This window comes from Akebia trifoliata, chromosome 7 (genome assembly GCF_017979445.1).
Source record: "Akebia trifoliata isolate Shusen 1 chromosome 7, ASM1797944v1, whole genome shotgun sequence".
Taxonomy (NCBI): domain Eukaryota; kingdom Viridiplantae; phylum Streptophyta; class Magnoliopsida; order Ranunculales; family Lardizabalaceae; genus Akebia; species Akebia trifoliata.
The window spans coordinates 27,662,099-27,690,065 of NC_141381.1; the positions used below are offsets into that span (position 1 = coordinate 27,662,099).

Sequence of the window (27,967 nt, forward strand, 5' to 3'; positions counted from 1 at the left end):
CAACTTCAGCTCGCATAGGATAGGATGCATCTCATGGAACGCGACAAACCTTGCTTTGATGATTACCATTAAGGCATTGATAGGGTTTCCATTCCAGTCTCTTAAAATAGCACCTTCACCTCCAAAAGGATGGATGCAAGGAGCCATCAGTGTTTAATTGAAACCACTGAAACGGATGGGCCTTCCACCAGTAAGGGATGGCTTGCTTGTGAAAAAAGAGGGTCTGAATGTCCCATTCCTGCAACACTTCTCTGGAATTCTAAGAGTCTTCAACTTTAAGCAAGTCTCCACTTAACTTCATCTTGATGTCAGCGATGATAAGCCCTCTCTAAGTTCTTCGGGAGGGATTTCTTTTGGAAGTGTCTTGTGCATCTTTCTTCCCACAAATGATAAAAATAATAGATATTTTTTAGGCAATCATATTACTACACTATTATATTATGAATAAACCTCGAGGGGTTGGCCCAATGTCAATTTCGAATCGAATAAGTGGCGAGAGTTTGTAGGTTGTGTGTTCGATACCCGATTTGAACAGTAACTCCTCAAGGATACTTATAAGGGCGTACCCTCACTTACGTGGTGTGTGTGATGTGCAGACATTGCACGTGCCCAAGGGAGAGACTCATATGCCTTGGTCCATGCCTTGGCTCACCTGATTGATCCCACTAGTCGAACCTAAGTTCGAATACTCCCGTTAACAAACAAAAAAATATTATGTTACGAATAAACACCATAAGTGATTTTATTATATGGTGTGACTTTAAAATAAAATCATGTGTGATATTTATTCATTATACATCATGGTGTGATAATCTCACAGCCATATTTTTTAAGGTTTGAGTTGGTTGATAACTTGTGATTATTAAGGGCGCAACATGGTTTGGTTTGTGGCTAAATCGACTTAGATTGATTCCACTAGTAAGAACCATAAAACCAAATTGAATGGACCTTAGAATCGGATCGAATTGACCCCATAATTAAATCAAACCAATTAGAACAAGATGGGTTTATATATTTTAACGATTAAAGAAATATTACAGATAATAAATCATTAAATTTTAAACCATTATATTTTAAAGATAACAACGGCTAGGATTTCGTGAACAAAAGTTGCACCTCTAGTGAGTAAGTGAGTATAATAAGAAGTTGACTCCATTTAGAAAAAGTCCCTCGATCCGATGGTTAGAATCATTTGATCGTACAGCAATTCCATATGTAAGTCCCCTACAGGCTACAGTTGAGATCGCTTTACAGTCTTTATTATTACACATCTGGCTGACCAAAAGAGCAAAGCAAAGCAAAGATGATGATCTCTGCAATTCCTCTATCTAATTCTAACTACCATCTCTTTTGGTTCCCTCACAAATCTCTTCTTCATCTCCACCATTCTTGCAGAGTGAGCGCTTTTACGCATAAGCAACCAACTGCCCTAACTACCTCTTCGTCTTCCCTCGCTAATAGTACCTTCGAAGACACCAAATGCCTCCAAAACAATAACCCTAACCCTCACACTGAAATTATCCATCAAGTTAGCTTTGCTGAAGAAGGGGGTTTGGTTCCTTCTGCTTCGGCTCTTGCCGCAGCTATACGCAAGGCTTCCAACTCTCCTGTCGAATTCGTCCAGAGAATCGAGAAAGATGGAAAAAACGGATTGGTATTGCCGAGTCACGATTTCCAGAGACTATGTTTAGAGCAATTGGATTTGTTTCGGAGAATTATTGATCAACAAGTCGTGTTATCGGTCTGTTGATATCTCCACTATTGCTTGTGATTTTGTTGTTGATTTTTTGAATATTTTTTAGAATTTCTGTTTCAAAATTTTGATTATTTAATGGGTAGAATTCTGATACTATGGAAGTTCAATTTAGTCTACAACTTTGAAGTCCATAGTTATGAAGATTGTTTAATTGTTAGTATTCCTAAATCCTCAGAACTGATATAGCATAATTATGTAATGGGAATTTTTGTGGGGATCCTTGATGATGTTACGACCCCAAAGGGATATGGGCTTAACTTCCCACACTTGATTTTTTGGTGCATTGGTTGGGTTCGTATCATTTGTTAATAGAGCCAACACCACATCTTGGGTTCAAACCTTGGAAGGACTGACTTGTGGAAAAAGGCTATCCGGGGATAAAAAAAGAAGCATGATTTCAATTCTAGTCCGAGATTCCGAATCATCTCGGAATAGTTCGTGGACGAATGTGACTCACGTCGCAAGGTCTCTTGTTTGACAACTACGATGACTCAGGCATATTTTGAAATCTTGGCTTAGTCAACTGGGATTTCATATTTTTTATTAAAATAATTTTTTTTTATGATTTAAATATTTATTATCTAAAAAAAATATAATATTGTGACTTAGCATCTCTAATCTACCTTATTTTATTAATTTTTTTGATTATTTGCATATTAATATATAATTGCAAACCAAGTTAAATGGCTCATCTCATTCAAGACGAGATGACTTGTCCGAGACAGCTTGGTCTCGTTCACGAAGGAGATGAGATGTCAAATTGAGATTTGAAACCATGAAAAGAAGGGTACCAAAGTGAAAGCTGCCACAAAGTCGGCACTAGGCCTCGGTATTTTTGGTGTGTTGGTTGGGTTCGTATCAGTTGATGACTAATTTAACTTTGAAATCATTTGGTGTCTTGGTTGGGTTTGTGTCAATTGGTGACTAATTTAACTACAATGTGGTTTCAAATCATGTTGCAAAATCCTAACCTGTGTTGGAATTTAGAGTATGTACACTAAATTCTTTTAGTGAAAGGCCACTTGTTTCCATTTAGTCCTTTGGGAGGATGCGAATAATTTTGGATTTTTTTTGGCAGGTTTATGTAAGACCTGCCGGTAGTTATGTCATGGACCAGTTAGAACTTCGGCGAGTTACCTTTTATACAGGAGCAAATGTGGCTGAAAGAGCGGACATTGTGATATTAATTGGTAATTTTGGAATTCCAACAGGATTACGTGTAGCCGAAGCTGCCCTTTCAAATCAGGAAGTATGTTGTTTAATTGACTTGACGTACTGGAAAAAATTGAACAATATAATTATTAATTTTTTTTTCTATTACTCTTATTGAATTCGAAATTTTATTTTGGATTTTAGGTGGAAATCATACCCGAGTGTAGAGCTGTAGTTTTCCCTATGGTCAAACATCCATTTATAGTAGGATTTTTGGTCGTTGAGCTTCCACTGATGGAATTGGAAACTTGCAAGAATACAGAAGGAGATGGAAAAGATGTTCCTGTCCATGCAAGTCCGGAGGAATCTTATAAACTACCTTCATGTTTAGATAAAAAAATGTGGGAAATTCAGGCTCTGAAGGAAGAGCTATTGAAAACATACAACCAATTCACAGCTGAACAAAGATCAAGTGTTATTAATATTTCTCGCTCTTTGGCTATGGCATACGTTATGGATCAGGTAGCTTTAAACTTTTTTTCTCTTCTTATTGTGTGTGTGGATGCATAGTGACAAAGTCAAGTGTCACGCCTCAAAATCCCAGCACAAATCCTTGTAATTTTGTATTAGAGTCTTGAGGTGTGAGATGGAACCTAACACAATGATAAATTACAATAATAAAGAAATAATCATAATTATATTTTAATTAATTCCAATTAATTCTAATTTTCTTAACTTATACCTAATGACCCACAGAAAAACTCTTAAAATACTCACCAAACACCTTATGAAGGCTTTCTAATTTTGATTAAAAGCATTATCCTCAAAGTCACCTACATTGAAGGTGGAATAGGGGGAGGGGGTGAGAACATTGCAGTGTTGTCGATAAGAGAATCAATGTACACGATTGTCCCAATACTTAACTAGTGTGGAACCCCACTGTTCTTTCATGATTTTGTGGCTAGTCGGTCAAATCATACTTGAGTGACTGTTTATCCAGTTTAGGTTTACCGTTGACCAAAATCCTTATACAAGGATCAATTACGTTGGTCATTCGTTTGACGACTGTAGACTTAAAGTGATCACTAACAAGCCCAGGAGAAACTTCCCGCGTCTAAGCCAATCTAGCATACAATGTGAACCCTGAACAATCTCTCCTCTATACAAAGACCGTTTTTACATACAAGTTCTTCAGTAAAATAGAGAGGAATTTCTCGAGTCTCATGAGTGATACTATTCTCCAAGGTGTCCCATACCACCAAGGAGAATAAATGTCTCAGGTGTTGCCCTAGAGTAACTAGTCGCTTCTGGAATACATTGCTACAAGTTACTTTTGAAGGCATTCTCCAACTTTTATTGAATCACATAAATAATATTATTTACTTCATAATAATTTTTAACTTAAAAAAAAAAGACAAGCATCATGTGTGATGAACATTGAACAACTCGCAACATGACTTACATGGCATAGCCAAATGTATTCAATTTCCCCTTCAAAAACACAACTTATGTGGCGTCGTCAATGACATTAAAACCATTGGATTCAATTATCACATGCTCAAACAGTGGAGAACATTCGTTCTCACTATCCATCATTCAACTAAATCATTTAAAAAAAAACATGTTTCATTCAATCATTACTTTTTGAAATGTTATTAGAAACTCAACTCAGCTTTTCTTCGTATGGTTTTCGAAATATTATAGTTATGTACTTTTTTTTTTTCCAAGTTTAATCGGTTTAATGTGTTTGTGTCACTAGTTGTGTTGGAGTCACAACTAAAAAGTACGAGTCATTAGTGAGGTGTTAAAATCCTAACACCTCAACCTAAGTGGGTCCCATGTGATGTAGGATATTAAATAATAAAACATAAAACTCAAAATAAATAGAGACAAAACAGAATTTCTATTTCAGCTTCTTCTCAAACCCAACATCTTCATTCTCGTGTTTTTACTTTAATAGAAAATCTGCAACTTCAATTTAACTCAACTTAGAGCGAGTTTTGGGAGTTGGGGCAAGAGAAGAAACAACACCTAAGGTCAAGAGCTTTGAGAACCACCAAACAATTTCTCGTTTGGGTGAAATCAAACCACTATCTCAAGCTTGCAATAGCTGTTGGAGTAGTAAACAGTGATAAGTGGATCCCACCCTTGTAATGATGTTGTCCGCTTTGGGCCATACGGCCTGCACAATTTTGTTCTTGGGCTTTTTACACCCAAAAGGCCTCGTTATAAGTTAGGTACCAACCCTCACTTATCAACTCAAGACCAGGACAATTCCTAACCGATGTGGGATGAAATTTCACTCCCCTCCTTGCCGTTCCATCCCAATACCACGTGCCTCAAACTCACGTGCCATGCACGCATCAAAGCCACGTGTCCAGCCAATGGCACACTGATGAGGGTATGACGACTCACCCCACCCAACAAGGAGAGACGTCCTTGGCTCTAATACCAACAGTGATAAGTGGGCCCCACCCCTGCAACGATATTGTCCACTTTGGGCCGTACGGCCTGCATGATTTTGTACCTGGGATTTTTACACCCAAAAGGCCTCATTACAAGTTAGGTACCAACCCTCACTTATCAACATAGGACCAGGACAGTTCCTAACTGACGCATTTAGGATAGACGACTATGTTATTTAGTAGTTTAAGAGTCTAGCTGTTAATTAGGTATTTTATTATTTTAGGATTCTTTCTATTTTACTAATTTAGGAAGTTTTATTAAATTAGGAGTCTAATATTTGTACGTAAGAGTCAAAATCCTTCATGTATATATATTGGAGGATGTAATACGTTATTTGGCAAACAGTCAATAAAAATAAATAAATTAATTTGGAGGAAGATCCCCCTTGAAGGGGATCAAAATTGTCTATAGGATCTAGGATCCTATCATCTGGTATCAGAGCAAACGATTTTTGTGCCAAAGATGGTGACTGCTAAGGAGCTGAATGAGAGAATCGACTCATTTGAGCCTCGGTTTGATCAAATAATCATTGATATTCACGAGTTGAAAGAAGGGATGCGAGCGATTCAAACCACCCTAGAATGTTTGGTTGTAGATCAACCACCAATTTGGGAAGCGCCACGTGCTCCTGCTAATGTACAACAAAGAGTAGAAAATCAACAAGGCAGCATAGTAATACATGGTCGTCCGATTCGTATCGATTTTCCAAGGTTTGACGGAGATGATCCGGAAGGTTGGATTTTTCGGGCTGAACAATATCAACAATTGAACAACTTGCCCAATGAATAGATGGGTTCCTTGGCCTAGGTTTACTTAACAGGAGACGCTATAACATGGTATCGTTGGATGACTTGTTTGATTGGGTTAATGTCATGGACCCAATTCACTCGGGCCACATGCTTTGGCTTTGGCTCTCGGGAGGTCGCGGATCCGGGTGCGGCGCTATCTAAAGTCAAACAAACTAAAATGGTTTGTGAATTTCAAGGCCTATTTGGAAAGCTTGTGAATCGGGTTACCAATTTACCACAATCATTTTTAATTAGTTGTTATGTCTTGGGCTTACGTGACGACAAATGTGCTGGAGTTCAGTTACTTAGGCCTGGTTCACTAACTGAAACATTCAACTTGGCTATTTGCAAAGAAGAAACAATTAAGGTAACCCAAGATTCTTCATTGTGTCGAGCAACACCTCTTGAGCCAAAGGTACCTCCTGGGCTTCCCCCTATTAATCGACTTTCCTCAACAAAGCAAGCGGAGTGGCGATCGAAAGGTCTTTGTTTAAATTGCAATGAACTTTTCAAACTGGGACGTCGTTGTAAGAAACCTCAACTACTCCTTTTGGAGATCGATGCGGACACACTGAACGACAAAGTTGCTTTGGAAATTTTTTTGACTTGAGGTCAAGTCGTTTTGAAGGGGAGATGGATGTTAGGATACATTATTTGAGCAGTATATTTAGGATATTCGACTATGTTATTTAGTAGTTTAACAGTCTAGCTGTTAATTAGATATTTTATTATTTTAGAATTCTTTCTATTTTACTAATTTAGGAAGTTTTATTAAATTAGGAGTCTAATATTTGTACGTTAAGTCAAAATCCTTCCTTTATATATATATTGGAGGTTGTAATACATTTTTTGGCAAGCATTCAATAAAAATAAATTAATTAATTTGGAGGAAGATCCCCCTTGAAGTGGATCAAAATTGTCTATAAGATCTAGGATCCTATCACACCACTTAAAGTCATAGGTTATCCAAGAGCTACACCACTTACTTTAAGAAAAAATTGAAAAAGTAGTATTTCGGTTTTTTTTATAGTCTCATAGAAGACCCTGGTTTAGGCGGCATATCATGAGTTTTAGAACATAGAGGGTATGTGAAATATTCACCAAAATAAAGGATAAGGGCATGTTAGAAGAAATCTAGGGCTTTTCCTCCCATCTTAGCCATATTTTTTATGTTGTGCTTCAAAGTTTCTTATCCTTTCAATTAAACAAACGGCTGAGATGAAAGGAAAAAACATAGGTTGTCTAGAGTAGTATTGATTTCTTAGGGATCGATTCTGTTTTCTGTGAGGACATTTTTCTTGAAAATCCTGGAGTATCCTTCCATCTCAGTCGTCCGTTTGATAGAGAGCCTCAAATATTGTTTAATTAGTAATTTCCTCTCTTGCTCTTTCCCTTTTACAGCCTTTTCTTCCCATCTCAGCCATATGTTTGATGTTGTGCTTTAAATTCTCTAACTTCGAAACACGTTTGAGGCTCTCCATCAAATAGGCGGCTGAGATGAAAGTAAAAAAAAAATGCAGGTTTTCCAGAGATCAACACTAATTTATTAGGGATCAGTGGTGGTTTTCAGGAAAGCATTTTCCTTGAAAATCCCTGTTTATCCTTCTCAGAGTTATGTTTTTCTGTGGACAATTGGTTCAATGCAAATGCTTTCTTCCTTTCTTTTGATCATCCAGTTCTCCAGTTAACTTGTTTACATTTCTTAACAGAAATCAATGTTGCTTCAGCAATCGAATTGGCAAAATAGTGTCAGAATGAGTGATTTGGTTGAACAAGTAAGCTAATCTGATATTCAACTGAAATGAGTTCTTGAATTTCCGTTAATGGTAGAATATTTGATAAGACCTCGTCATTCTTCACTCCAATAATTGCTGACAGATACGTGGCCCTCTATCTAGCATCCGGACTTTGAGTAAAATGTTATCCGTTCATATTAAGAGAAGTGAGGTTTGTGTTCTTTAATTACATGGGACTTTTTCATATTTAACTCCTTCGTCCAAGTGTATTGTCATTCCTAGAGGATAATGTCAATATTTTGGTTCAGATCTCTTACGATATTGTCGATGACATACTAGTGCAAGGTGATCGTATGAGAGATACTCTACAACAGCTACAGGATGCTGTCTACCTCACAAAGGTTCTCTCTTTCTCTAGCTTTTTAATTGATAATATTTCTCGTTATTCCATTATTGAGCTATTTTTTCTCTCTCTTTCTCTATATATAAGGAGATTATGGGCTTGCTATACCTTTGGTTGAAATTGAGCAATGTCTTCTTCGGTGTTTCTTTTGACGATTTTGTGTTTAGATGGGATTCTATGTGTAATACATAGTGTTGTTGCTTGCTTCTTTTTCTTTCCGTTGTTTTTATCTTCCTTTGTCTTGTTCGATTGGAGGCTACCTTGGTCTCCTCCTTTTGTTTTCTCATTTGTAACCTCCTTTTATTAATACAATTTTACACTTGATCAAAAAATATATGGGTCGGGTTCAAGAGCCGATAACACAGCCAAAGTGTCTTGTCCTATATGGGATAAAAGTTTTGGAATGAGCTGATTTTTTTGTGAGGATGATCTCCTCACTAAAATCAGCTCATTCTGGAACTTCTTACCCCAGTTTACAAGTTGAAGAATCGTGGACTGTCAATTTTTACTGTTAATTTGTAAACCTCTTTTGATGGAGTTAGAAGTTTCGGAATGGGCTGATTTTTTGTGAGGGCCTCACAAAAAATCATCCCATTCCGAAACTTTTAGCCATACACGACAAAACTTTGGCTGCCGAATGGGCTTAGACCCATAGCTCAGTTGGTTTGACACATTGCAAAGCAACTTTGAGGTTGTGGGTTCAAGTCCTGCTTTCCCATAAAAAAAAAATTGGCTGCTGTATGCTACCCTATATATATATATATGTATGTATGTATGTATGTATGTATATGTATTTTTATTTGTATTTGACACTTTCTTTTACTCAAACGAAATAACCTTGTGGTGCCCACATGGATATGAGTCTAGTGCTGATTTTCCGTGAGGATAATCTGTTTACCAGGGAGATCATCCTCCCAAAAAATACCTCATTCGACATTTCTATCTTTGTCAAACAACAATTGCGAATTGAAAAATTGTAGATCATCCAGTATACCATCAACGTGAACCTAAATCTGATGTGCTTCAAATATCAGAAGCACTGACTTTTTGTGTGGATGATACCCATGGTGAAAAGAGGATCGTCGCCAAAAATCACCCCCTTGACTCATCTCATCATGTACCCCATGAATGTATGTGTTTTCATGTAAACAACGATGAACATATCCCGACCAGACCCTGACCTCTCTCTTTAGCTGGTTGATGAGACTAGGAAGGGAGTACATGCAAAAGTAGACCTATAGAAGTATGCATTGGTATCCAAGAGTTCTTAAATAACTGGGACCTGGGCACAAAAGGCATGATGAGATGGTTAAGATTGATGGGCAATAAATAGAACAAAGGTGACCAATTTTTCACTAAGTTTAAAAGTTGACGGTGAACATATCCTTCCTGAGTTGGAAATTTTGGTTAAGGCCTGGTTGCCATGCTTTATGTCCCTGATCTACATCTAAGAAGCCCTTTGGATATCTGTGTGATTTAGAAGTTTTTGGGCTTGTCACAGAGTCAAGTTCACTTTGTAAGTTCAACTACATAATTGATGAATTGTAACCAACTATTTTCCTCTAGGCCATTGTCTTCATTTACAACGCCCTACCCAACTATTTGTAGCTGGCAACATGAATCCTTACTCTCCATTCAATTCTATCTTTGTGGGAAATTGAAACTATCTATATCTCAAATAAAGATCAAGGAGAAATCCTTTCTCTCAATGGATACAAATAGAAAATGAAACTTCCTGGTTATCATTTTTATTTTTATTTTTATCCATAGTATTAAATATTGTCAATTTTTAAAAAAAGTTGCAATTCAAAGAATCTGTGATTTAGTCCCAACTTACTTGTGATGTTTTGAGAATGCATTTGTATATTACGTTTTGTATGAAATTTTGTTTAATATGTGTTATATATGAGAGCTTCTATTGCCACACCAACTTTTGCTAACGCCACCCCAATGTGTGTTCTGATTTTTTAGTGATTTACATATGAATTGGGGTGGCGTTAACAAAAGTTGGTGTGGCAATAGAATCCATTGTTTTATATATTTTTATATTTTCCATAATTAATTATGTACATTTATTTATTTATTTTCCTGAATTTTTGACTACTTTTCCCCCGTTTTTCTGAATTTTTCCCTGACCAAAATTTTCATGAATACCAACTTCACTATGATTTTAGCTGAGAAACAACCTTAATGGTTGTGACACAAAGCATTGTCCTGTTAAGCCATTCAGCTTAACACTGATTTATCTTTCTGCTTCCTTTTAGAAATTGTTATATGGGCAACCTCATAGCGTGAGTTAATGGGATTATCCAAGCACAATGTTGATCATTCAAGGTATTGCTCAGTGTTAAAGAATCAGAATTTCATTATGGACTGAATGATTAAATTACATATGGTGGGCTCAGCATGTTCACCTAATAGTCTTAGGAACAGTTGGCTCAAGGTTCTGTGGATGATAACCCTTTCAGAGTCTCTTAGTTTTGTTTCATTTTTGAGTTTGTAGTGTTTTCTCCTTGATTTAATGTTGCCGTGGCATCTGTACTTATGAACCTTCTCGGGCTTACTTAAACAGTTCCATATCTGTACAATGTTGAATACGACGAACATGATTCTACTGCTAAAATGTATGTTGATGGTTACCTTCTTTTTGAATTGTTTTCCCATACTTCATCTGCCATTCTAGTTGAAAAATCATATGTTCCTTCTGATATAACTGTTGGACTTGGATTTCTGAATCCATTTTACAACATTCAATGCTTCAATTTATTATTTGTTTCTTCCTTTGTTTTCTGTTCAAAAGAAAATTAATCTTATCTTTCCGCATGTGAATGTTTTCCAGGCTAACATAGTGCACTACAATGAGGAAACATTGAAAAAAATGCATAAACCAACTTATGCCTATCCAGAATCAGAGAGGTCTCAATTAACAGATAATTTTTCAAGGGAAAGTCATGCTGATAACACACAAAAATTGGGTCAGTCACTTCCTCTTAGTTCTGCAACAAAGGATTTAGAGATGCCTATGCCGCCACTTGCTCTTACAGCACTACAACAGCACAATATCAGGTAGTCTTTTTTCCTTGCATGGGCTGTTGGTATATCTATTACATGGAAATACCTGTCATATCTGTTACCTAGGTGGACCCACTTACTAATGGTCTTGATAAGAACTCTGTTTTGGAAGTTGGGCTGTAATTATGATCTTTTTTCCTCCCTTGAAACTGCTCTCTTTAGGATAAGACACTTTTTATTTTCTTTATCATGCACTGAAGAACATTTGCAACTATTTTGGTTTGTGCTCGAAATATAGTAACATACATTTTACATGTTCATCTAATTTTTTAGTGTAGGATGTATTGGAATTTTCCTGTTTAAATTAGCTATTTTCAGATTTTACTGCTTATTTTCGGAATTCGAGAGTTTCTGGGTTTTGTCTATTGAAGTTGGGAAGAACACTCTTGACCTTTTTTTTATAAAAAAAATTCTATTGAGATTGTATCTGTTTTAAAAAGGTATTGTTGTAGGCAGTAAAAGACAAATCTTTCATTTCATGGTTTAAGTGTGTTAAATCACTCCACTTCCATGCATGTGCCATGAACGCCTTGCTTTTAACATTCATACCTTTTGTGCACACATTTCTCATATATACATATAATTCAATGGATCTCAGCTTAGAGATCTAAATCATCATCATCGATGCCTTGTCTCATACATTCAAGTCGGTTACCCAAATCCTATTCCCCTTTTGAATTCTACTAGAAGCATATCTTCGGTCAAGGGATTTGTTTTTGGATCTTCTTGTCTACTAGACTTTTTTGTGTTTGTACTCTCCAAGGACCTTGGAGATCAAAAGCATGAAAAACCAAAGGTCAATGATCGGTAATCCATCCTATTCATTATTTATTTATATCGAATGATTGTTAAGTTTCATTCTATTTATTTGAGAGTCGAAAAGAATGCAATAGCTCAGATGCTTATGATCGTTTGATCAAGTTGGAGTTATTACTTGGATCTCTTAGGTGGCACGGGCTAAAATGGCCAGTCCCAGCACCTTACATGTGTTTGAACTGTGGCCCACACTCTGTTACCAATTTTTTGGAATAGAATTCCTCATGAAATAGAATAATACCAAGAGCCCAGTTGTTGAAACCGTAGCCATGGCCACCTGGGTTCAAAACCCACCCTCATTCGAGTTACTGGTCTCACTTAAAACAGGCTTATTCAGTGGCTTCACACTAAAAAGAAAAGGTTTTTTAGAAACAGCCCCTGTTAACCGTTAGTCAACTTTTTTTCTTGATGATTTAACAGTGAAATTTGATTTTTGTTTTTTTCCAAATTTTTATTTAGTAATGTAAGTATTTGAAGAGCATTTTGAAAAAGAAAAAAAAAACAAAATTTCACCATTGAGTCATCAAGAAAACGAAACGTTGACTTACAGTCAGTGGGGGTAAATGTAATCTTGCACTTTGCAAGGAGGTAAATCTAATATCACCAATTTAACAGGGGGGTATTTCTAAAATACCCAAAAAAATTAGGGCTTGGACCCATAGCTAAGTTTAATGAATCATTACAATGCAACTTTTTTGTTTTTGTTTTTTGACTAGTGAAAGATAAATTTCATTAAAAAAGGGGAGGTTTGAGATGACCAATCTGAAAGATACAATATTGGGAAAAGCCTAAAGGGCAAACGAAAGGTTATTTGATCATAAAGAAATATTACAAATCCCTTCCCATCTACCCAAAAGGTACTCAAAAAAAGACTTCTAAATGCCTTACAGATTTTACACCAAAAAGAATAGAGATGATCATTTCGTCTGTTTATTTCTCCCTATTTTCAAAAACACTAGAGTTCCTTTCCTACCAAAAAAAATTACCAACAATCCAGGTTACCTGCCAAAAAATACCAAAAATAAAATATGGCTAGCAAAATAAAGAGAACTAGAGTAAACAACCAGCCACATAGTTAAATGCTAAGGGCTACATCCATGAGTGCCCATGATCGAGCACAATACAAGTGAGGTCAATTTCCCTGGACCTCTAAACCCGAAGAATCCTATTTCTTAAGCCCTCTAGTCCCCTTCACTCAACTCACAACCTCCAATTAGTCCCCAATTGAATCCCTTGAACCTTTTTGGAACGCCCCAAAATGTTTGGAAGTTCCATTCCAAAACCCAGATCCCTCAATTGCATACTTAACCGATCATCTACTTCTTCATTGTTTGTCTAGAGAAGCGTGGTGTTAATTTTTTGAAGGCTTTGTCATATACTGGATTATGCTTAGGAGCATTATGGGCCCCCCTTTTTATTATGTTTGTTTATGTATAAAAAAAGAGTGCATTATTTGGGCCATGCTTCCTTTTATGATCTATTGGGGTATTAGGAAGGAAATGATTAACCAGGCTTTTCAAGGGAGGAGGAAGTGGTGAAGAATTTGATTCTCAAGATTAAGGCTACACTCTTTCGGTGATCATCTACTATTAAGGATTGTAAAGGTTCATCTTTTGGTTTTTTGGTTTTGTATTTGGGACTCAATTGTTCACAAAGCCCTTCCAGTTTCTTTTGTATATCCTCTTGAGGGACATCTTGTGTTTTTGATGTATTTTGTTTCGTAATACAATTTCCATTCTACCCACTAAAAACTAATTGACGCTTGAGGTTGCCTAAGGCCCGTTCCTCACCGTTTTATAAAGAAACACTGAAAACCACTCCCCAAATAACTAGGGAGTTCTTATTTTACTGGAAAACCAAATTTCAGCATGCAGTCGGCTATCCAATTGTTGATCCCATCCCATACTAATCCCTTCTCTTATTGGATCTTGTTATTTGGGACAAAATCCAACAGAAATTTGCACCACTTACCCATATTTTGTTAGCAGAGTGTCCTGGATTCCATTCCTGAAATGCAAACATTTAATATATCTGGATTTTCGTGGTTTACTTATTCATTTAATCTGTTTGTTTATCCAAAATTCCCTTTCGCTTATGCTCTTTGTTTCTGTCAGGCAGACCATGCAATGTATCAGACGTACTGTCAGATTTGGTTGGTGCTGCTGGACCTCTAGCTCATACTCAGCAACGGACGCTTGAACTAAGTGAACTTTCACGATCTTTACTAGTTTCCGTAGAAGAATCTGCTTTGCGCCAGGCACTGAGCAACTTAATTGAGGGTGCACTGTTGCGTACACAAGTGGGCGGCAAGGTTGAAATTATTTCAACTGGAGCACCAGCTGGTGGTACTCTTGTTGTAATTGATGATGATGGACCTGATATGCACTACATGGTAATAATGTCAAATTTTCTTCATCTTCATTTGTTGCCCGAATTTTTTTTTTGATCGGTAAAGATGAGTTTATAGATAAACAAAGAAAAAAGGAGGGGGGTCGAGGGAACCCACCCAAACAAAGAGAAAATAACAAAAAGAAAAGGCAAAACACAACACAAGCTACAGAAAACTATCACGCAAAGAACAAACCCTATCCCATCTTGCAATAAAATCCTCAAAGAAAATTCCCTTAAATTCGTTGTAATTCGTTACTTTGTTTATTATGTATGAATGGATTTTGTCGGTCTCTTCGCTTGCAGACACAGATGCATTCACTCACACCATTTGGAGCTGATCTCTTCTCAGAAGGTATGATAGAAGACAACATGACATGGAACTTTGTCGCTGGGCTGACAGTTGCTCGTGAGATCTTAGAGAGTTACGGTTGTGTTGTTCGTGTTATATCTCCCCGTATTCAAGGTGCTGCTCTTGGAGCGGGTGGAACGCGTATAGAGCTCTGGTTGCCTTCTCTTCCCTCCACATCTGATCCATCTGGCCTGGCTCAAGATATAGGAAAAAGCTGAGATTATCCACTGAAAGTGGTCACACCATTAGAGAAAGATGCGGGCCTCTGCTATCAGATTGAAATTGTCAAGCATCGGGTGGTGGTAGAAGAATTTCAATATCTTCAATGTACCCTTTTGTTTGTAAGTGTATACTTTTCCACTGCTGCTTGTGCTCTTCAAGATTTGTAAATAGCTTTGGTTACGGCTTAATCCGCGTTGAATTCTGTATTTTGCATAATAATCATAACTGGACGCATCATGATGTTATCTTAGTTGTGCTTAAGGGCATCTTAAACAGATGTTTCTTGTCAACTTATCTGAAAATTATTTTATAATGCCACTTCTCTCTTGTTAGTGTTGAATGGCTTATATAATTTATAACATGAGCTAATTATTTTATTAGGAGATGCTCATTGGTGGGCTAAATACGTACTCTTAATGGTTGAATGTAGTCCGAACCTTGGCCTTTTCCTCACTTCTTCATGTCTAGAGTTATCATCATCATCAAAGCCTTGTACCAAAAAAACTGGGGTTTTTATCTGTCCAATTCTGTCTGAAATCACACTTTACGTTGATTGAGGTGTGTTTATATTTGCTTGCAATTTTGCTATCTACACCCATTTTGCTCTTTCACTCGATCTTTTATACTTTCGAATAGGTTCATTTTAATTTTCTGTTAATTTTTTTTCTCAACCATTCTACTAACGTTTCTCTCTTCCATGTTTAGACATTTAGTTAAGTTGGATTTCACCTAATTATCATTTGAGACCTCTTCAAAGGTGATTTTCACCTAACTGTAACAAACATATCGGTTTCTGAATCATTCCAAAAAAAAAAGACCAAATTGTCAAAATCATCATTTAATTGATTTTCTTGGTCAACTGTAGAGACTTATTCGGACGACCAGACCTTTCCACATAACAAGAAACTCATTCTTTCTCACCTAAGTCGCTCTCTCTCTCTCAACCTATAATTTAGTTTACGTGTTTCTCTCTCTCTCTCTCAGTTGGTCAAAATCGTCCAAACCCACTTGGCCCTCCTATGATTGGAAAAATAATTTCTTCATAATAATACAAACAAAGATTCAAAATAAATGATGGTTAGGGTTCCAAGACTTGACCGTAACTCACCGATTGGAACGGCCATGTCTTGGTGCGGCTCATGTGCCGCGTGGGTTACCGTGAAGTACGGGAGTCTCCTTTTGAAGTACGTAGGAAGCAAACGTGTGGGGTTTTTGAATCAAAGTCAACGAGGCCAAAGAATTACTTGCCCTGACCCAGGTGTGATTGCACGATACAGACTCTGCATTATAGATTTGTCTTGATTTAGTCCAGTTTGGAATAAATTGCAATTCGGCTCTGGATTTCTTTGGGTGGGGTGGGGCCAAATAAACCTAATCTTTTAGAATAATGTTCAAGTGACCTCATTCCACACTTAGCTGATGTGGGGTTGTGTACAAATCATATATGTTTTTCATCGAGATACGAGTGAAAAGCATCTACTGTTATTGTTATCTGCGCACACCTCAACATCAGCAAAGTGCAAAATGAGGTCACTCCAAGATGACTTGATCTTTTCTACTGAAAGTTGGTGGATTTTTTTTTTTTTTTTTAATAAGAAAAAAAGAATTGAGAATTTTTTACAAGACATCGATTATAGGAGTATTTCGATAATGTTCTGTTAGCCCTTGATCATAAACTCAGGGGCATCTCGAGTGTACACTAAAGCCCAAATAAATGGGCAACAGCACAAAATAAATGTAGAAAAAACTTATGATCTCTAAACAAAAATATCCCAGTCAAAATGTCACTTTTATTTCCCACATACTATACTGCATAGTGGAGAATCCAAGGTGTGTAAGACTACACATAATATTCAGTTGTCTATCTTTGAGAAAATACTTGATTTTAAATAGTTAAAATATGATTTATGTGTTACTCAATTTGGTCGAAAGAAATATTCTACCTTTGGAAGATTATTGGGGAAGTGAGAGGGAGATGAATTCCATTCATCTTCGGAGGTAGGGAAAATAAATTCATCGAAATTCCATCAATCTATCTAATTTATTTAAGATTCATGATAATCTGACTACCCCACGTGGCACACTCAATCGACCCTCTTAACGTGATAAGTTCAGGAATTGTAAATATGTACATCTCGGGAGACACATTTTATGGGAAAGTGCAATTTTGTATCTTGAGACATACATATCTATAGTTCCTGAACTTGTCATGTCAGGAGAGTCGATTAAGTGTGCCACGTGGGTAGTCAGCTTATCACGACTCTTTACTTCAAAGATTTCAAAAAATCCTTTGTCGATGATTTAATCTTTAGAAGAAATGCTTTAATTTTGTAGTTGTCGGACAGCTTGTGGGTTCTTCCTATGGGTGGGGACTGATGAATATCTTTTTTTTTGTGCTTTGTTGTCTCTTTAACTGTTATCTTTTTTTTGTGCTTTGACTTTTTATTTTCTTTTTGGTTTTAGTGGAGGAAAAGTCGATTGATTTACAACTATCAATTTTAAATAATAATAATAATAATAATTAGATCACTTGAAGTGAATCCAAATTTTTCATTAAGAAATGAGACTATTAAACTGTAAAAGAAGTACAGGTGGTTGCATGTCTTTGTATTTTCACATATGACCACGCCTATGGCACACGCTACCTCAATCATTGCCGCGGCCATTGGAACACGTGAGCAAGTCCATTGGTACCACCATGAGCATGTATGATCATGGCATGAGTACTGTGGAGGGTTTTTTAGGCCCCACTCCTCGAGATGAGTTATATACTAGAGATCTAGCTTAATTGACTTTGATCTGTTGACTCTTCCGCTCTAGTTAATGTTTTTTTAATCTTATTCCTCGACTTCAAGAGATGAAGTTGGATTTAAGCTTCTGGTATTGAAGATGAGATCCCAGTGTGGTGTTTGCTAATGATTCTCCGAAGATTAAGTTATATTGAAATGATACTAGAGGATAAATCTCAATTCAGATAGCTTAGAGAAGATGTTGATTAGTGATTTCAGAAGGGTGATTTTTGTTAAACTTCTTTTAGCTCTCAAAAATTTGAACCCTTTGCCTTACCTTGAGTGAGGGTTTTATAGCCCAGTGTTTAGACAAATGTCACCGCATAATTTACCCAGGTGTACAAACTAAATAGGTTGTGGGCTAGCTACGTTCTTGGGTTTTGTTCCACATCTTATTAATGTTTGCACTTAAGTTTAATTAAAAAAAATATCTCAATGCATTAATTGTTGAGTTGATTACTTATTTTTTGGGAGGTTGGTGAGTCATGAGATGTCATTATCAGTTCTGTTTTGATAACTATTAATGGATATCGTTTTAAATGCAAAGATTTCTTTTCGAGTTTATAATTTAAAACTGTCTTGAATTCCTTGTAGTATTGTCACCAAGGTATAAACTCGAATGTTACAATCTTTTCTTAGTTGCAGTGAATATTTATCACAAATTCTTAGATTGGGTTTACAATAGTTTTATCTTGGGGACACATATTTACTTCTCGGAGCTATGATTAAAATAGACTCCATAGGTACGTCATTTGTTACCTATTGAACTTGATTTTCCCTCCACAAATCATCACAAAATTTTGTTCATGCTTGATTGTTCTTTATCAATTGTAAATTGGCTTAATCTTTGGTATTTTTGTAAATAGTAAACTGGGCCGTATATGAGCTTTGCCCAATCCATAGACTATGGTCTTGTTCAAGAGTCATGCGCAGGTTAATTTTGACCTGGAAAAAAAACACGTTTAATTTTTATTTATCTATTTTGATTATTTTTTTTTTTACTTAAATGTTTCCATCAAAATATTATTAGTCAAATGATTTTGGTTTTAAACTAAAGATTTAGATTTTGGTGGGCCCAAAATAATGGGGTGAATGAAACATTTTGAGAGAGAGGACATTTAACTTTTTGTGTCATATTGCACATCCACCAAACTCTAAAAACTGATTTTGGGCCCTATTGGTTTGTTGGTTCGATCAATCTTAGGTCTCGCTATAAATAAATAAATATAAAGTTACAAGAAAACCATAAAGTTACCACTTATTAGTCATTAGTTTGAATTATAAAGCTGAGACAGACCGGCCAAAATACAAAGCCAAACAGTACCCAATTACAAGAATAAAGAATCCTAATAGACCCAAATCTCTCTCTTGAGTCTCACATCGAATTGCGGGATCTTAACAATCTGCTTTTTAGCTCACGAGAAAATTAGACATCTTAGCTTTCTGAAATTCCATCTTATATATTCTTGTTTTTAAATTCAACTATAAAACGTGAGTTGTGACGAACTTCGAAAGAGTGGGCGGAGACCCAGATTTTCAGAGAGTTCTACTTGCGTTTCTTGTGATTCACGACCTAATTTTAGGGCTTTCAAGCAGGGGTTTCTTCCTCTGAATTCCAAGTGCGTTGATTTCTTCTTCTTTTACTTTTTTAAATCCCAATTTTGTTACATTTATTATAGGTTTGGCATAAGTAGATCTCCCCAGCCCATTGATCAATAAAAATGGGTTTTTTTTATTTGTTAAGTGAAAAATGTGGGTCGAATTAGCTTGGTTAGAAGTTTGTTTTGGATTTTGGTTCTAATTTTAATTATATATCTTGAATTTTTATTTTTAATTAAAATTAATTAATGTTTATATTCAGCTGATATAATTACGAAATTATGTTTGTGAATTGTGATATTGTGAGTTTTGACGATCTCTTAATGAGTATTTCCATATGTTTCATGTCTTAGGGTGTAAGCAAGTACAGTTGATCTTTTTCTTTTTTTATTTGAATTACTTGGAATTGGGTTCTGTTTTTTAAAATCAGTGAGATGTATAATTGTGTATTGGTCAAAGAGGGCACATGGTTGGTTGTAAATGGAGTTAGGTTCAGAGGGTTAGAATGGAGTGCTTTGGTTTAATTCCCAATTAAGATTGCTTAATATTTTGTGAAGGGAAGCAGCACATGGTTGGTTTTGTTGCTTGTGGAGGGTATGAAGATTGTACACATGGTTGCTTTCTTTATAGATTTACTAGTATAGCTTGTGATTAGAGTTTTACTTTTGAAATCTGGAGGTGTTTGGAGTGATTTTCTTTAAAGTGGTTCGTGGGTTTCAGTAGATTCGATGAGTTTTTTGGTTTGTAAACCTTGAGTTTATGATATGGATGCCGATCTCAACTGGAATTCTGAAGTACTATCTTTTGTGTTTATCGGATGAAGTCTTGGTCGTAAATATCTGCACTGGTATACTTGTTTGTTTTGCTTTATATTTTAATTGGAAATAAAGTTTGCCAAGATTTCTTCTAGTTTTCGATTGCCTTTCTAAAAGGCACAAACTTTTTCTGGCCTCTGGATTATATTTTTTTCCAAATATCTTGTATCTGTGAGAGTTCAAAATTAATGATCATTCTCCTGTTGGCTAATGCAACCTTTTCTGACTAAGGTGTAGAAGATGATTAAGTGTTTTTTTTTTTTTTTCGGGGGGGAGTCAATAATAGGCGTAATTTGGGTTGAAAAAGTTTCATTCCTTACACAACCGCTTTGTTCATGATGAGGTCTTTGTTGCTTCAGGTACTGTCTTCTTTCATGCAGTATCTGTCATGTTGACCTGCATCTCTTTTTTGAGGCATTGGAAACGACAAACTTGTTGAGCAATGTGGAGCAGCTCTTGGTTGCAGAATTTTAGCTTTCTTTGTTGTGGCATAAAGTCAGAAGATCATGCCTAAAATGGGTGTCCTTGGACGCAGGTTCATAAATTTCAGCCACTTTATGAGGAGTTTATGTTTTCTAGAAATCTCAAGTCTTTTTTTTTTTTGGTTAGCTGCAAGTGCGCGTTACTTTGTTTTGCTTAACATTGATCTATTATGTGTTGCAGCGGAATTATGAGAAAACCAAATGAGACGATGAGGCTTATTGTAACTACTTTTATTGGAGTTGTGTTTGGATTCTTGATTGGAGTCTCCTTTCCAACAGTTACATTAATGAAGGTATGATTTTTATGGTATTTGGTCTTCATTCATCTTTTCCGATGCTATTCAACAATTGATAATTATGTATTGTGCTTGGATTTGGCAGTTGAATTTCCCCTCCAGCCTTATACCTTCCATTGATCTTACTTACAAAGCGGATAGGAACTCAGTCCTCTCAACTTTGGACCATGCTTCAGCTCAAAATAAAAGTAGCGCAACCCAAGCACGGAATTTGAATGAGACATTAAAGGTATATACCCACTTAAAATCTTAAGATGTTTTACTGTCTTTGGACGCAGCTACCCCATCGCATGTCTTAAATAGAAGTTCCAAGATTGGTTTTTGGTTCATGCTCATATGGTTCAAGTGACCTATTTTGTTCTCCCTCAAATCTTAATCTCTTATATTATACCTGAGAGATGCAAAGAAGAGTTTCATACATGTTGAAGAAATCTTGTTTCTCTACCCCCCACACAAAATCCAATAAAAAGGTCATTATCTTTTAGCTCTCGGTCTCTTGCAAATGTTTCTCGTATCAAGAGCATTGTCATTACAAGTGGTTTTCAGAAAAGGTGTTTTCCACTTACAATTTTGGAAAGTTGGTAGGTAAGGAGAAGAAAGTAGGCACACATGAAGTGGGAACTGTGCAGATTTAGCTAATGCAATGGTGAATAATAGGGAGGTACACAGAGTAAAAACAATAAAGAAATGACTTTATTATCATCAATCAAGTTATTTACTGTTTCAAAAAAATCCCGAAGTTTCGAAACTATCCTTTGTCCAATAAAACTTGTTATTCCTGAAAAAAAAACCCAAAATACCCTACTAACTACAAATGCTTTTTGACAAGCATTTGTGACAATTGGTCTTAGTTGATGGAAGATCTATAAGCCGATTTATTTTTTAGTGAATTTTTTGACTTTAACTTTCGAGTATGTTTGTCTAATGGATCCTTTCCAGATAACAATTATGATTTAAAAAGAGTAAGTGGAGCTGGGTACTTGTTAAGATATTTTAGTGGAAGAAAAAAAAAAAAGAAAACTACATTGAAACCTCTGCTTGGCCATTGTGCTCTGAGGTCAGCATCTAAGTGATAGACAGAAGCCTTAGGTATATTTTTTTGCTTGTGCATTGCTGGCAAGGTTGCATAGGTCAGGGACATTAAAAAATTTGTGATCCACTGAAAAAGAGAAAAAAAAAGCTTGTGTAATTGATTGGATATTATTGAAGGGTCTGTTTGGCACACCATAAAAAAGACCCCACTGACTTAGATAGGGATTTTCCACACTAGCAAAGGGAAAGCCTTTTCCAGGTTTAGTGTCTAAGTTGTCTGTCTTAAAAACCTATCGAGGGTAGATGCTAGAAATGCCCATTTCATAATCAACACTTTTCCTAATTTCACAACTATGCAATATTAGTATTAAAACAAAAACTTTCCAAGTGATTTAAATAATATCACTTCCCTTCGAAATTTTTCCATCCAAGAAGAAAAGGAATGAAAGAGAAAGAGAAAGTAATCGAAGCTTCATCAATGGATTCTCTTATCCTTTCAAGCATTTCTCCAACTCCCACTCCTTCATGAGTCTCTTCATCATTCTCCATTGGCCTCCCAATTTGGGATTTCTAGTGGAAGTATTTGGTAATCCAGTTAAAGCTTAATGGGGTAACAAGGTTTGCATTGTTTGGAGAAAATCATAGCAATAGCACTCTTGAATGCAAATTGTAATAACAGTACAACAATTGCGATAAATAGTGGGCTCATAACCGCTATTCTACAAGATCTCTGATACTAGGGTATTTTTAGGTCTATAACAAAGAAGGGAGAGAGAGAGAGTGATGGAGGGAGGGGGACTGATCTTTGAATAGGAAAAATAATGGATCTGCAGGGTCCCAAATGAATTGGCTTATTCAAAAAAAGTCTTGTTCTTTGGAAGATTTATCTCGTGTCTGGTACTGCATGGTTCCACTCTGCAAGAACTCCAAATCATTCTCTTGAAGCTCTGTTAACTATTAATTGTCAAGAGGTTTTTGGCCAAGAGAGTTGGAGACAAGTTTACTCAGGAAAGAGGAATCCCATGTATTTGGTGGGATTCCTTTCCTCCCCTGTTTTAGTCTTCACTACACTCATTGGGAATGCGTTGTTCTTAATTTCTGTTAATATACGGTAAGACAAACAGATAAATAATGAGATAATGTATCCGATCGAAGGGTTGGACTTTATATCCAGTCCCATGAAACAAACACGGCCTAAGTAAATATACATTGGATCAGTTTTGTGTGATTTTCCTTTCTCATTCACTTTGTCCCTCAACTGTTCTTTTTCTCTTTTTTTTTCCTTTGCTTGCTTTTTTTCACCCATACCTTCTGTTTGTTATATTTCTGTCTTTTTACAACAAAGCTAACTCTTGTACTTGAAAATGCTTTGCTTTCTCCTTGGGATGCAAACCCCAACATCTTGTTTTCATATTTTCTGGTTTTGTGTGTGTGTGTGTGTGTGTGTGTGTGTGTGTGTGTGTGTGTTTGTCCTCTTAGTAATACTCTAAATTAGGATTCTCTTGTGGAATCACTCCTCTATTTGAATCACCTAGTCCCAACCATCCCAACTCTTTGGGGTTGGTAAAATTAATCCTGTTCTCTAGTTCAATTCTATGTAATTCTGGAGCCACAAATTCTGTTAGGGTGTGTCTTCAAATCTTTTCTTACCACACCTAAATCCCTATCCCTTTTGGCATTCCTTGTCATTGGTCTTTACCTTACTTACTTAAACCATCTAAATTTAAGGTAATTCCTTTCTAAATTCTTTTTAGTACATTTTTTTACCAATAAAATAGAATGATAGAAGGAAAATATCCAGATTTTATCTTGGGAGATCCTGTTTCTGTCATTCAAAATTGTGCTCCATTTCAACATTTTGGGAAAGCTGCTGCTGATGATAATAGTCAGAGTTGAGGCGTAGTATTATTTATAGTAAAGACATAATAAGACCTTCCTTTTCCCAAAAGAAATGTAAAAGACAACATGATCTTCTTCTTTATTAGACAACAACTGACCACTTTCTTCAATTGTTGAGTAGGTCTTTTTCCAGTTTATAGCATTGAAGCAGCACGTAAAATGATACAATAACATCTCTATTTTATGTTTCACTCATTTTCTGCACTTATATTAACATCGCTCTTTACAATTCTGATGAAGATATGGGTTCCAACAAATCCTCGAGGTGCAGAAAGACTACCCCCGGGCATTGTTTCATCGGAATCAGATTTCCACCTCCGCAGATTGTGGGGTAAGCCCAGTGAGGTGTGTACTCAAAACCTCTATATTAAAGATAGCCTGTGGATTTATGCCTCTATCTTAGAATGCTTCTAACTTTTGATATGTGTAATTTGAACACCTTTGTGTACCTTGATGAGTGTAGAGTGTCATAGATGTCTTTTATAAGTGCATCAGTGGTTTAGAAACCACCTGTGTACCTCATGATTTTTAGCCGTCAAGTAAGCCATGGTAGTGAGTTGTTTGCTGAGGAACCATCTGTTGTGCTCCCATGGTCTTGGTTGTTTGTTTCAACTTAGGAGGAAGATGTAAAGTGTGTTATTGGGAACAAATACAGTGGAAGAGGATTGCTTAGACATTTGGGTGGGGAAAGAAACAACATTAAGTGGATGGTATAAACATTAAGTTTATGGGTTAGTGGAAGCATTAGGTATAATTCTTGTTAAAATGAACAAATATTAATAACCCAGGACTTGGGAATCGGGATTAACATACAAATAGAGAAATTATGGAATTAGAAACATAATTGCTTTCTTCCAATCATTCTAAGAAAGCAAAATGATTTACAATATCAGGGGAGTTGTTTTTAGATTTTAGAGGTGTTTTTTTTTATTTTTGAAGGTTCTTTTTTATGTGGGAACGATTTTTAGTCCGTATAGTTGTTTTTGGGTTGTTGCTTTGGATGAAGACAGGTCTCTCATCTTCCTTCATTTTGTCTTTTCCTTTTCATTAATAATAATTTTCTTTACCTATCAATATATTCGGGTGGTTCATCACGTTGACACCTGCAGGACCTAACTATCAAACCAAAGTATCTTGTGACCTTCACCGTCGGTTACAATCAGAAACGTAATATTGATGCAGCAGTGAAAAAGGTCTCTCTCTCTCTCTCTCTCTCTCTCTCTCTCTCTCTCTCTCTCTCATGCAGCAATTAAGTGTGTCTCTCCTGCAGTTCTCTGAAGACTTCACCATCCTCTTGTTTCACTATGATGGCCGAACTAGCGAATGGGATGAGTTTGAGTGGTCAAAGCGGGCCATACATGTGAGTGCTCGGAAGCAAACGAAATGGTGAGGAGCCACTGCTATTATTCTATTTTTATTTCTTATATCTTTCTATTGGTAGGTCAACAATAAGAGTGTTTCTTTAGGATTATTACATTTTATTCTCACACTCTGAAATTTGGTCTCAGGTGGTATGCAAAACGGTTCTTACATCCTGATATTGTGGCACCATATGACTACATATTTATCTGGGATGAAGATCTTGGGGTTGAACATTTTGACGCTGAAGAGTGAGTTATGGACATTTAGTGTGTTTCCCTTGCTGTGAATTCTTTTCCATGTAAACTAAGGTTTTTCCCCTCTTCCGACTCTAGATACATAAAGCTGGTTAGGAAGCATGGGTTGGAGATTTCACAGCCTGGTTTAGAGCCAAACAAAGGGTTAGTGTGGCAGATGACAAAGAGACGAAACAACAGTGAAGTCCACAAGTAAGAATAATTCAAGGCCAAAGACACTAGTCTGCTCTACCTTTTTTCTGTTCATTAAAACAATCATCTAATGGTGGCTTTATTTCCATTTTCCCTTTTAACAGAGAAACGGAGGAGAGACCAGGCTGGTGCACCGACCCCCATTTGCCACCATGTGCAGGGTATGACACTATTATAATATTTCACTAGTATCAATGGTGAGTCAAGAGTTGAAGGCCTAGAGGTGGATGCCCACTGAAGCGCATGCACCCATTCATGTGTGCCTCACGTATTGAGGTCTTCCTTTAGGCATATGCCTTACGTATCGTGAGGTCCAAATGCTTCACTCGATGCCTCCATATCTTAGAGTTTTGATCACCATCATCTGCATTTGCATTGTAGTTCTTCCCTCCCCTTCCACAGAAATTGTTCCAAGGGTGTGAATAAATCTCATCAACTCATCCTCTCATGTATGCAGATTTGTTGAGATCATGGCAACTGTGTTTTCTCGAGATGCGTGGCGTTGTGTGTGGCATATGATTCAGGCATGTAGAATTAATCATAATTTGTTTATTCAACCCTTGTTAGTCCTCAAATGATTCTTCTTAAGTCCTGACCCAAAGCTTCGTTTTGTGTCCCTGCAGAATGACTTGGTCCATGGATGGGGCCTCGATTTTGCTCTTCGGAGATGCGTAGAGGTTTGTGATCCTTGCATCTGTTTCATTTCTTTTAGTTATTAATTTGTTATTGCTTGTGACCCAATTTGTTTGTTTTGTGGTGTTTCTTTTCTTTTCTTTCTTAAAATAGCCTGCTCATGAGAAAATAGGAGTTGTAGATGCTCAATGGATTGTTCATCAAACAGTTCCCTCGCTTGGGAGCCAGGTACGAAGAAACCGTCCATCAGTTCATATGTATGCAAGAATCAGGATTCAGAACAGTGTCCCGTTCCAATAGTATAGTTACGGTGTCTATGTGTCATGTTTCTATTGGAGTGAAAAACACCTAGGGCTTCAAACCAAGCCGTTTTATACGTAGCACTCAGCCCGGTGTTTTTAAACTCCAATAAAAAACGTGCCAAGTATACACTGTATGTTGTTATAGGAATGGGACACCGTTCTGGATTGCAACTCTATTTACAATGCGACCGCCATTGAATATACTGATTATGGACTTGGTAAATAAAAAAAATTAAGTAGCTTCTGTTTATTTTCCCAGGGACAGTCACAGGATGGAAAGGCACCATGGGAAGGGGTATGTAATGCATTTATCTTGTTTCTCTATGTTATTACAGAGCTGCAACTATGAATACCAGGACTTGTTTGTGACTAAGCTTAAGGCATAAAATGGGATGGATTTTATCGAATTTAGTGGGTTTGGACCCTTGGAGTAGACCCAAATAAAAAATATGGGTTGGTGTCCCTTGATCCGAGTTGGAAATGGATCCATCCCTATGTCTACCTAGATCCAAGTGATATATTGCTTTGAAAATTATATTTTATGTTTATTTTTTCTATTTATAACATGAATTTTAATTTAATAAAAGAATTACTATGGTAAAATATAATAGTATAGCAATTAGAAAAGAAATATGGCAAAAAAATTGTTGAACGATCCCAAAATTATCCGACACGAATCAAGTATCTTGGTTGGTCCAGATCCAGATTTAGTGAAAGCAATATGATTCGGATATGGTTTAGCTAATAAGATCAGAGTTGGATATGGACCCGGATCCAAATAAAATTTTTGGATTTGGATATGGATATACTTGGATCCAACCCGAATCTGACCCATTTTAAGCCCTAACTAAGCCATTACCACGAGTGCCCAACACTCCTGCATTTAGTAATGTTTGATGTGTATTGCATCTATATTGAGATAAAGTGTGCTTGATGTCTGTTTGGTGTCAGGTGAGGGAAAGGTGTAGAAAAGAATGGTCACTGTTTCAAAATCGAATGACAAATGCGGAGAAGAATTATTACAAAGAACTGGGAATTGATCCGCCCAATTCCACGACTCATTAGAGAGATGATGTTGACAACAGAAGCTATGTAGTCTCAATTTCATATTTGTAGAGAACAGTTATTATTAATAAATATTTATTTATTTTTGTTTTCTCA

General features: G+C 36.4%; 2 protein-coding genes across 3 annotated transcripts; both read left to right on the plus strand.

The window, feature by feature from the left end:
• The first annotated feature begins 1,239 nt into the window (after window positions 1-1,239).
• CSK (chloroplast sensor kinase) lies at window positions 1,240-15,445 on the plus strand. Its single transcript, XM_086448003.1, has 9 exons — window positions 1,240-1,741; window positions 2,835-3,005; window positions 3,113-3,430; window positions 7,872-7,937; window positions 8,041-8,109; window positions 8,207-8,299; window positions 11,141-11,367; window positions 14,308-14,581; window positions 14,884-15,445. The coding sequence occupies exons 1-9, from the start codon at window positions 1,304-1,306 to the stop codon at window positions 15,145-15,147; spliced, it is 1,920 nt and encodes a 639-aa protein (XP_086304129.1). The 5' UTR covers window positions 1,240-1,303; the 3' UTR covers window positions 15,148-15,445.
• Window positions 15,446-19,241: 3,796 nt separating this feature from the next.
• LOC147398724 (uncharacterized) lies at window positions 19,242-27,967 on the plus strand. 2 transcript variants are annotated; one of them, XM_086448004.1, is made up of 15 exons: window positions 19,242-19,559; window positions 20,714-20,889; window positions 21,018-21,129; window positions 21,218-21,361; window positions 24,304-24,408; window positions 25,173-25,256; window positions 25,334-25,449; window positions 25,572-25,673; window positions 25,758-25,871; window positions 25,976-26,032; window positions 26,329-26,395; window positions 26,495-26,548; window positions 26,658-26,732; window positions 27,066-27,101; window positions 27,758-27,967. In XM_086448004.1, exons 2-15 carry the CDS (start codon window positions 20,861-20,863, stop codon window positions 27,869-27,871), a joined length of 1,209 nt encoding a protein of 402 aa, XP_086304130.1. In that variant the 5' UTR covers window positions 19,242-19,559; window positions 20,714-20,860; the 3' UTR covers window positions 27,872-27,967. The 2 variants fall into 2 exon arrangements, with proteins under 2 accessions (XP_086304130.1, XP_086304131.1); XM_086448005.1 differs by lacking the exon at window positions 19,242-19,559 and adding an exon at window positions 20,192-20,386.

Bases quoted from the DNA above. Each gene is read 5' to 3' on its own strand.
- LOC147398724 (XM_086448004.1), top strand. From the start codon at position 20,861: ATGCCTAAAATGGGTGTCCTTGGACGCAG. The intron at 26,396-26,494 runs GCATGTAGAATT...GTGTCCCTGCAG, and splicing joins GTGTGTGGCATATGATTCAG to AATGACTTGGTCCATGGATG. The intron at 26,733-27,065 runs GTACGAAGAAAC...TTATTTTCCCAG, and splicing joins TTCCCTCGCTTGGGAGCCAG to GGACAGTCACAGGATGGAAA.
- CSK (XM_086448003.1), top strand. From the start codon at position 1,304: ATGATGATCTCTGCAATTCCTCTATCTAATTCTAACTACCATCTCTTT. The intron at 7,938-8,040 runs GTAAGCTAATCT...AATTGCTGACAG, and splicing joins TGAGTGATTTGGTTGAACAA to ATACGTGGCCCTCTATCTAG. The intron at 14,582-14,883 runs GTAATAATGTCA...CTTCGCTTGCAG, and splicing joins GACCTGATATGCACTACATG to ACACAGATGCATTCACTCAC.